Here is a 10500-nt window from a genome sequence, read left to right on the forward strand (position 1 = left end):
GTTTGTGCGTGTGTACGGGCGAGTACACGCTGCACATAAAGAGAGAAACCACCAAAAAACTAATCCCTGGTAATCTGTGGAGATTTAACTGTTGGATTGTTCAATTTAGGAAATTAAATATTTTTAAAGTGTAATGTGTCTGTTTTAATCTGACAAACAGGATTAGACGTACGTCTGTGGTTATTGATATTATTGATAGATAAGTTCCCAATACCAGCTTCAGAAAGACCTCTGATCGTGTAAAATTATGATTTTTACGCTGAATTGTTTTTGAGCTGCGAGAGGAAGTGATTTCCAGTGATGTAGCAGAGCGAGTTAATATGTCAACAAATTGGAAATATTCCAAGGTGGAAGTGCACTAACCAGATATTCAAAGCAGGTAATTCCTTTATTTACTCATCTGTGTGATTTTTCAGTTCTTGGTTATTAACATACAGCTGTTAAAGTACATTTTGTATATATATATATATACAAATTGGTATCAGGTAAGGAAAAATGGTATTGGAACATCTGTAATTATTGAGTATGAAAGGAAAGCAAACTAAACAAACTTTGTCTGAGATTAAAACTTAAAATGTTCTTATGAATAGTGATTCAATAGAAGATTTCTTGTTTGAGAGAAACTGATATTAAATCGTTTTAGGTGGGTTCTCCCTTTAAAAAACAAAGGGTTTAAGAAATGATACGCAGTCGTCTTTAATTACATTTTCCAAACTGTTGCATATACCATGACTAAGGATTGCACATACATACTATTATGGGTCTATACAGTTTAGAACATTTAATATTCTAGTAAAAAATATAGTCCTAGGTCTATCAATAGATATCTTCATATACATTCGGGGTAAAGCGTACGCTGGGCTGCATCGTGTATGAAACACAGAGTTTGTGTTGCTGCTCGATGCTCAGACACACAAACCGCTTGTTTCTGCTCAGCAAACATTTTCGTCTCTCTGGGTCAAAGTCAGCTTCGCTTAAAGTGGACGAAAAAAACAACCGCAGAGAGAAACTGGCTTTCCTGTCCCCAGCTCGAGTGGGTTTGCACAAGCAGGTCGTGTTTTAGTGGAGTTCTTTCTTTTCAATTAGTTTGAAAAATACACCAGGACATTGATTCAGTCTTATCTGCGTTTCAGATACACACTGCTGTCGCTGCTGTCAATTTCTTGTCAATTAAGCACAAATGTTTAAAAACAATGTATTTTTTGTCTTATACAGATCCTTAGGCCAGTTTGTTCATCAACGAGGATAAAGATACACAACAACCGTGGCTACTGCATTTTTAATGTTTGTGTTGGAACCGATGACGATTTTGTGCTTTCTCGTGCAAACACAATATTGACTGAACCGTTAACAACTAACACTGGACAGGGGCTACTTAGTGCGAGTGTGGGAAGGGTTATATGAAACAGAAAATATCCCCCGACAAGCTACAGGACGCAGTTAGAGCTAGCTACCATGAGCAGATAAAAACCATCCCAGCTCAGGGCTGCTTTGACACATGCACTAACGCCCTGAACCGTTCTAGACATTACCTGGAGGAGCTGAACGCATCAAAGCAAAGGTCACAGAACACAACATCTAATATCTGATGAGTCGATGTGTGAATAGAGCAGGGGATTGTCTAAAGAAATCACAGCGGGCGAGCAGACACATCCATGACATTAACATCCTGCCTCCTGAACTCCAGCGAGTAATATCCACATGTGAACGCGTCTCACACAAACAACTCGGACAATGTTTGGAGTTCATGTGTGAAAACCAGGACAGATTAATGAATGTGTGGCCATAGAAAGACAAATTGAGACATTCAGCTCTGTTGTGTTGATGTTTGCCTCTTAAAGTGCATCTTGAAGATTTTGCTTTTTTTTGTAGAAAAGTGAAGTCAATCACCTGTTGGAACCAGATACTGTGAACTCTACACAAGTAGCCACTGTTCAGTTGTTGATTGGTCCAGAGATGAATGGCCTTTTAAAAAGGGATATACTGAGTCACACATTCACTGTCTTGATAAAGATCTGTGCTGTTTTTCCCGCGCGGGGGAGGGGGGGGGGGGTCAGGATGTCCAGGATGCACCGAGACAATTGATTTCACATTCTCATTATATCAGAATGGCTGAATTTACATTACAAGTTGGCGAAGTCTACCTTTGTTTAGAAAATAAAAAACAAAAATAAAAAGCAGTAATGACAATTTGTGAAGGCAGCCGTTGCAACTTCAGTCTGAACAAGTGGGGGGGGGTGTGAGTAGGTGGAGATAAGACCTGTGTAGTGGAGTTTTACTGTGAGTCGATGTGTTTACTCCTCTGGATGTCTGAGGTGCAGATCAGTCTCCTCCTCGTGGTGTGGGATACGACTCTGAGGTGACAAAAAGAAACAAACACATGGTATTTAATTACACATCACTCTCAGAGGAACACACACAGTAATGTGACACTGATGGCTCCTTATTAATATGACTTTAAACATCTTTGCAGCCTGATTGATCATTTCTAGCTACGATTTAATTTGTTAAAACAAAATCCTGCAGAACCTGGATGATAAAACTTTGGTGATTTGATAACTTGCCTCGCTGCTTTCAGAGATTTATCTCAGCAAACTACTTGAGAACTAAGAAAGGTTAACTAAGGAGCGTTCTGGTAAAAGGAACCAGGTTTCAGATGAGTGGTCGGATGTCTGAGGACCTGCCTGGTGCTGTGTTGGGTCTTGGCTTCAATGGAAATCCCCATCACGTCTCTCTCTCTTTCTTAACAGCGATGTCTCCGTTCCCAGATCCGCCTCCGCTCCCTGACCCGGACGTATTGGCAGGAGCAGGTCCGGGCCCTGACCCGGCTCCAGGTGCAGGAGCTGCTGCAGGTCCTGCTCCACCAGTGCCCAGTATCGTGGAGACCTCTCCCTGCATGAAGGCCCAAGGGGGGCTGTTGGGAGAGTTATCCAGCGGACAGCGCTCTCCACTGGGGCAGTACACCTCCCCATCTCCCCTCCGGCTCTGGATGTACACCCTGGTGCACGGGAAGCAGAACCTACATGTGGTGGAGGTAGACAAAGAACAATGTATTACAACTTCCAGTGAGACACAAAGCCACTGATACAAACAAATTGTTATTTTAGTGTTAACCAAGTATTTCTTTTAGTCTAAACATAAAGACCAGCGTCTGCACAAACCTGTGGCCTGGCACTGATGGACACTGGACAAAGTGTGTGTCCTCCAGCCTCTCATGACACAAGGTGCAGGACAGAGTGTTTCCTGTAGAGAGGGTGCTGCTGGTGGACGCTGATCCCAGCTCAGAGGCTCCGCTGTGGGGCAACGCCGCAGCTGTGGTGGCCGCCTCTGCTGAGGAGCTGGAGCCCAGGAGCTCTGCACCGGACCTGGAGGTGAGGGGGCGCGGCTGCCGGGCTGGAGACGAGGCCGGCTTGGGGCTCGTCTGGCTCACACCTCCCGCCATGGAGGAGGACGAGGTGGGGAGGCCGGTGCTTTTGCTGCTGCCGGCCACAGTGTGGACCTGGGTCTGGGTCTTGGGCTGATTCTGGGACGAGCTGAGCTCCCGCTCCAGCTCCGGGGTGATGAAGGGAGCGATCCCCATCCCTATCCCCAGCTGCCTGCGGCTCATCTCGGCCAGCACCGGGGCGGGGAAGATCATGGTGCTGCTCATGGGGGCTGTCCTGGCGGTGAGACCAGTCGGCATGCCCGCGAGCAGCCCGTGGGGGATCCCTGCGATGCTCGTCACCAGACTGGGAGGGATGGCAGCGCCCAGCATGGGTCTCCGGCTGCCGCTGGGGCTCTGGCGGTTCAGCTCGGGAGGCGGCTGCCCGTCGCGGTGCAGCCCGTTGGGCGGCACGCGAACCGCGACGCCCTCTGCTCTCCCACCCCGGTCGAAGCGGTCCCCGTGGGGCCTGCCCCCGTCTCCCGCCGCCTCGCCCCTCCCGGTGGAGCCGTGCTTGTTGGGCGAGGGACCGGGCGACCTGACGCTGCCGTCCTGCATCCCGTGGCTGCGCTTCAGCTGCCGGGCGCTCGCGATGAGGAACTCGATCTGGTTCGCCCCCTCGTAGTTGACGCAGCCGCGGCACACCACCTCGCTGAAGTCCCACACCACGGTCCAGGGCATCTTGGGCAGGTCGCACAGGTAGCACCACTGGCGCCTGGAGGAGGACGAGGGGGACGACATGGCTGCTCCAGGTAGCTAGCCTGCTAAGCTAGCACGCGTTAGCTCGGTGACCCCGTTTGGCCTCACAGGTGCGCGCCGTCACGTGGCTGCGTTAGCGGAAGTGGAGACGCGTCAGAACATCGTTACGCATGACGCGGGGGGAAATCGGCGCAGAGCTCCGCGGAGTTTTCGCCCTTTTCCGATTTTTTGTTTTGTTTATCTTCGGCCCTGATCCGCTGCTGTCACCCGCTGCTCCCAGCCGACGCCGCGACGTTACGTAACCCCTCTTGCGAGGTGCATCATGGGTGTTGTAGTGTCCCTCGCGTCATCTTCAAATCGCAAACAGATCCTCTGAACACGGCGGCGGAACTACAACCACCACCAGCACGGAAGTGACGTAACTAGCAGGTCGGAGTTCATCCCGTGTCAACACATGTGCGTCTCCCCGCGGCAGCCACGAGTCCGCAGCCGGGAAACTGCTTCACTTCAGCGGCTCGAGGCTCGTTTGCCCTAAAACAAGTTAACAAAATGCCCAAAGACGTGTCCTCTTCATCCGGTGAAGAGGAAGAGGAGGCTCCCGCTGCAGGAACACAACACAAAGCGCGAGGTGAGTTCACACGTCGAGCTGCTGCTGCTTCGGAGAGATGCTACTTATCACTGCTAGTTGTGTTAGTTTCACGTTGTACTTCAATAACTATACACATTACTATATACTGTGACTTTCACTATAACACTTTTATCTTTAAACTCTCTATATAGTTTGTTTACATTGTCCATGTTTGTTTGTTTTTGCTGTTTTTTGTGTTTGTGTTGTACTTTGACTCATTTCTTACTTTAACTGAGTGTATTTACAATATTAAACACACGTTTTTTGTTACAGCATCTTGCAAAGTGCTTCACAGACTTAAAAACAGAAAAATACATCACAAAAAATGTTTTGATGTTTATTAAGTATTCATCTTTCTCTCATGAAGAAGGGTTTTAAAACTATAACCTTCACTCAGTTCACTTCAATTGACGGATATGAACATTTGATATAATTTTGGACACATCATTCATTCTTAACCAAGATGACACTTGTTTTACATGAATTGTTGACATTTCTTTGTTATATTGGTTCAAGCCAGAAACTTAGATCTTATTAATAACTTGTCCTCCTTGTTGTCCTCTGTTTTCTCTCTAATGTTGTTGATGAAATAATGAAGTTGTGCTCTTTGTCTCCACAGAGAACCAGAAGAAGACCAGGTACCAGTGTCCTGCTGACTTTGTGTCTTTCTGCCACGCCCCCTGCAGCAGCACACAAACACAGAGTCTGAGCAACAACAAGAACGAGTTATGGCTCATTAAAGCTCCCGCCAACTTCAATCCAGAATGGTGGGTACAGTCTTCACCCTGTAAACGTGCACTGTCAAAACTTTGAAGTATATTTTATTCCTCACTGTTAACATGAACCAGGGAATTCATTTTGCAGCAAGTTTTCCCACATTGTTTGATGGCCCCTAACCCCTTGTCTCCTCCCTCCGTCCAGTTTCAGTGGCATCAAGGTTCCTCTCTCAGGTCTGGAGACCGTGAAGGTTCCCACAGCTGCAGGCGGAGACACGACTGCCAGCGGCCAGAAGATCTACAGCATCCTGGCATCCTCCCACGGCACCTCAGAGCTCCACCTGCTCACCACACACAAGCGGTCGTCGGATGGCGTCGCTTTCGCTCCTGCTTTTTCAGGCTTGATAAATGTGTGTGAGAGCTACGGGAACACCAGCGCTAACTGGGCTCCTCAGGTCATCCCCGCCGCTCCTGCACCCTCCATACCACCGGGGCTGAAGCAGCGATTCCAACCCTTTGGCAGTAGGACTCCCACGCTGACCTGTGTGGCAGAGAACGAGACGGACGGAGCCGCCTTCGGGCCCTCGTCTACGACCCTCCGGCCCCTGGTGGTCAAGCGATTCATAGAGGAAGCAGGAAATGAGGAAGAAGGTGAGGGGAGGAAGAAGAAGAAGAAAAATAAAGAAAAGCAGATCAAGTTGGAGAGAGAGGAGTCGGAGGAGTTGGTCAAAGTGGAACCTGAAGCTGAAATTAAGGATGAAGTGATTTCGGAGGTCCCAGAGGAGAAGAGGAAGAAGAAGAAGAAAAAGAAGGACAGGGAGCGAGAGGAGGTGGAAGAGGGACTGGAGCCCAGTGTGGAGGTAAAGGCTGAAGAGGTAACAGTCAAATGTGAAGCAATGGACACTTCGTATGGTGATGAAGGGGAAGGACCGGTGAAGAAGAAGAAAAAGAAGAAGAAAAGCAAAACTAAAGACGACTAGTCTGCTGTTGTCTTTACGTTTTGTTTAGTTTTGACTTTCTAAAATCGCCTGGGAGTCCACCTCCTTCTGAAGTTGTTTTCAGGCATGAACTCTGGAGGATGTCCGAACCTCTGGCTCCAGACTTTCTCTCACACATTAACGACGCAGCCTGAGATTCTCCACCGCTGTGACGCTGCTGTGGAGATCACGTGTTGTCGTTTACAGCTCATCGACACCAGCGTCCACTCTTCTCCTGCCGTGTTCTCACATCACCTCCCTCAAATATTTTCCAGAGTTTTTATTCAGGGCCTGGCAGGAGAAGCTCTGGAGTCTGTCTGGAGTTCAGTGCAGGTCTGAAAGAGGCTTAATTCAATCCATGCTATTGATAATTGAGAGATTATATAAATCAGGACATTGTAGTTTGGAAAAAAGGAGAAAATACATCTTGAATCAGTTAAATTCTGACACAAATTATAAAGTGGGTTCATTCCAGCATCTTCAAATCCAATGTTCATATAATCCTGAGCCCAGTATGACACACGGAGCATGTGTGCAGCTGCAGGTGACGTCGAGTGACGGGGAATGAGAGCGTACAGGAGGAGTTTCTGTGTTTTCCACCGGTTTCTGTGAAGTCGTGGTCGATTGTGTGGGACTGTGTTTCTGTGTTTCTGTACATATTCACGTTACTGGGGGAAGTAACGTCACCAGTTTGGCTGCAGACTCAGAAAAACCCCAGAGCGGACAAGATGACAGAATAATGGTTCTGTGTCACGTAAGGCTGTTAGTAGCTGGAGCTGAGTCACATGCACTGCAGGAGTTACGTGTGTGCAGGAAAACACATGTTGGAGAACAAACTCCAAAAGTGATTAAAAGACCTGAAAAAACAAACCAGTGGTGTTGCTGTTTCTTTTTGTCGTGCACTCGGCTCCTGCCGGAGTTGGACGGCAGCACAACATGTTCCTCTCATGCCTTGTTAACACAGTGACTCCATCCAGAAGGAATGAATCTTGTACTTGTGTTGTTACTCTCTGGCTTTTATGTTGTGCAAAAGTGTCTTATTTACAGGTCGGTAGTTTTCTACTAACCCGGAAAACAATATATCAGAAGCAGCTGTGTCATCAGAAGAATACAAAGTTTGTGTTAGATAAACCAGAGAGTTCAACAAAATGATTTCACAATACTCGTTACAGAAGCCTCTGTTATTCTACTAGTGCATTAAAATCTTGATGGATGAATGTTTCTCACTGAGCAGCGACAGACAAATCGAATGAAACTATTTTCTCTACACAATCAATCCAGCGAACGACTGGTCTTCCATTTAATATGTGACCGGCAAAATATAATGATCTAAACGTCCTTTTCAGTGGTGGAGGTGGAAGTACTGGAGCATTTTGCTGACTATAATGAAAATACTTTTACTTCTAACTGGACTTAAAGTATTAAAAGTACTGAGTGGATTTACCTAATGCGTGGTGGAGTTTGCTCTGGTTAAAGGAAGCAGAGTCTAATGTTACCTGCTCTGATTGGATCGTGCACCAGTTCCACTCTTCTCATTGAATCATTTTAAAATATAAAACTGTGAGCATGTAAGAAAACACATTTTAAGATATGGAAAGAACAGATATTTGCTGATATATGTTGAATAAAAGGGAAAAGTACCTGAAAATAAATCTACTTAAAGAAAATACAGAAACATGACCAAGTACTTAAGTACAGTAACAAAGTAAAAGCACTTATCTACATCCCAGCACCTTTCTGTTTATTTATTTTACATGACTCAAACTCAGCAGGAGCCGTCATGGTTAAAATCTCTCAGCTCACTGAAAGTCATATTTTAAGAAAACTGCACCTTGGCACAAAATATTGGAACGTGATTGGTCGGCAGAGAAAGAGCACCACATGGGAAGTCCAGTATTTGATCCATAGCATGGATGTGGCACGATTATAACTTGTAACATGTGAGGTTTGGATGATTTCCCAGAACATAGTTCACAGAGGATTCACTAAATTCTCTGTGCAGAGTTATAAGTTACGAGAGACCTTGACCTCTCCTCTTCACTTGTCTCGTGGATCTTAAATCGTGATGGTGGAGGCATCTGAATGTGGATTATGATCACAACCAGATAACTCAGACACACAATATGCTTACTCACATATTCTATCAGCTGTCATCACATTGCTGCTCCCTCAATCTGTCAGACATTGTTCTTTTTGTATAAATAGTTCAAACCCTGATTCACCTCTACATTTATGTGACACAGTCTTTTCTCATAAATGGTGTACATGTTATTATTTTGTGGATGCACTCTCTCTGGGATTCCTCTCACTCTTGCTGAAGGTTAAGTGAAGAGGATGTCACATCTTGTTAAACCCTATGAGACAAATTCTAATTTGTGAATATAGCCTATACAAATAGAATTCGATTTAATGATAGATACAATTGTCGATGACATATGTGAAAGTAAACACGCCCAAAGTCAGACCATGCAAAGGCAAACATCTGTCCGTGTATCGACATCTGGAACGCCACAGAGGAAATGACCGGTCTTACCGGCAGATGGCGCCACAGTCCTGTTAGTGTCCTGTGTGGCGCTGCAGCCTCTGAACCCCCTCAGCTCAGTATCTGCATGCTACCACATCTTTACACTGATGTGACACAGATCTGCTGCTGTCGTACAAACACACAAAGAAAGGATTCACATCTTTATTTATTCACATTTTCCAAACGGCAGCGAATCTTCAGATCTCAGTTTCACTCAGGTGAGAACTCCCAGTCCAGTCTCTGCGTCCCCCTCCCTCCACTGCTCCTCTCTCCCTGCTCTGCACTGGAGTGTGGTCCTGCTTCTTAATGAGCTCGGGCCCCTCCGGCGCTATCACACTCTCACCATCTGTAATAACCCCTCTGCACATGCTGTTAGGCTTCATTGATCCGTCCTCACTTCTGCATCCACCTCTTGATTCACCAGCCTCACTCCCTGCAAAGGGTCAACGAGACCCACACTCACCCAAACCCTGCAAGAGACACACAAAAAAACAACTGTTAGACAATTTCTAAATAGTTTCCTCCTGATAGGTTCGGACTTGCCTCAGCATCATGACGTGTCGCTCTGTGGGTTTAACAGGCAGCCATTAAACCACAGATGTCAGATGTTGGATGGAGCGTTTCCCAGTGAGTCAGATTTCTGTGTATCCTCACAGGTGTGTTGAATGTGTGTGAGCGTCTGTGCTTCAGGGCCACAGTCTGCAGGCTTGAGTGCATGAGAGCATATGCCTGTGTTTTTACATGTGTGGGTGTGAGAGTGTGTGAGTGTGTGTGTGTGTGTGGCTGCCTGAGCTTGAAGTTAGTGAAATGAAAAATAATTTGACTTAACTTACTTCCTTTATAAAACAAGATTCTTTTATTTTTTTATTTTCATATATTGTGTTTGCTTTTTTAGATCTGTGGAGGTTACTTAGTGTTAAACGTTGTCGGGAACAAAATCATTTTCACAAAGTTTAAACAAACGAGTCAAACCGCTCTCTCTGCGTTTAGAACTTTACACTCGTGAATTCTGTTTCTTGCACTTTCCCTTAATTTGACCTTCAGTCGAGTCTTTACACTGACCTGTTAGTTTGCTGAAGACACCTGACACCTCTCAGCCAGTCGCGGTGGCTGAGAGGTTTGACACCAGCCGACTGAATTTAGGCCAAAATAGGGCGGGGCAAGCTGGTGACCTAACAGGAAGATCTGAGCGTCTCATTCGGGTTCGGCCAATGTAAGAGCGGGTCCTCCGAAGACACAACTGAAGACCGTCTATTGGGCGACGTGGCTTCTCTGATAGTGAATTCAAAGTGTCTTGATCACCCCCTGGTGGTGGCCTGCAGTACAGGTCATCGCAGCGCACCGCATGAACAACAATCAGGAGCGTTGTGCGAAAGCTGCTTCATCAGGCCTCATGTGAACGTGACATTTAATTGGAGGCTACACAGAAACCACTGTGCTTCCAGGCTGCGGAGATAGTGTTGATCATAGATGCACGACTGGGAAGAGGATTTGTCCAGAGAGGAAACATGATGAGCAACATCACAGAAGTATAT

General features: G+C 46.3%; 2 protein-coding genes across 3 annotated transcripts; one reads left to right on the forward strand and one right to left on the reverse strand.

Annotated features, from left to right (window-relative positions):
* Positions 1 to 2033: 2033 nt before the first annotated feature.
* irf2bp1 (interferon regulatory factor 2 binding protein 1) lies at positions 2034 to 4467 on the reverse strand. Of its 2 annotated transcripts, none has more exons than XM_053422545.1 (3): positions 3162 to 4467; positions 2681 to 3019; positions 2034 to 2354 (listed from the first exon to the last, which is right to left on the reverse strand). In XM_053422545.1, exons 1-2 carry the CDS (start codon positions 4160 to 4162, stop codon positions 2725 to 2727), a joined length of 1296 nt encoding a protein of 431 aa, XP_053278520.1. In that variant the 5' UTR covers positions 4163 to 4467; the 3' UTR covers positions 2034 to 2354; positions 2681 to 2724. The 2 variants fall into 2 exon arrangements, with proteins under 2 accessions (XP_053278520.1, XP_053278519.1); XM_053422544.1 differs by having other exon boundaries at positions 2685 to 3019; positions 3162 to 4438.
* Positions 4468 to 4494: 27 nt separating this feature from the next.
* Positions 4495 to 7311, forward strand: polr1g (RNA polymerase I subunit G). The gene is made up of 3 exons (XM_053422547.1): positions 4495 to 4748; positions 5368 to 5515; positions 5670 to 7311. Exons 1-3 carry the CDS (start codon positions 4670 to 4672, stop codon positions 6442 to 6444), a joined length of 1002 nt encoding a protein of 333 aa, XP_053278522.1. The 5' UTR covers positions 4495 to 4669; the 3' UTR covers positions 6445 to 7311.
* The last annotated feature ends 3189 nt before the right edge of the window (positions 7312 to 10500 follow it).

Source organism: Pleuronectes platessa, chromosome 5 (genome assembly GCF_947347685.1).
Source record: "Pleuronectes platessa chromosome 5, fPlePla1.1, whole genome shotgun sequence".
NCBI classification, from domain to species: Eukaryota; Metazoa; Chordata; class Actinopteri; order Pleuronectiformes; family Pleuronectidae; genus Pleuronectes; species Pleuronectes platessa.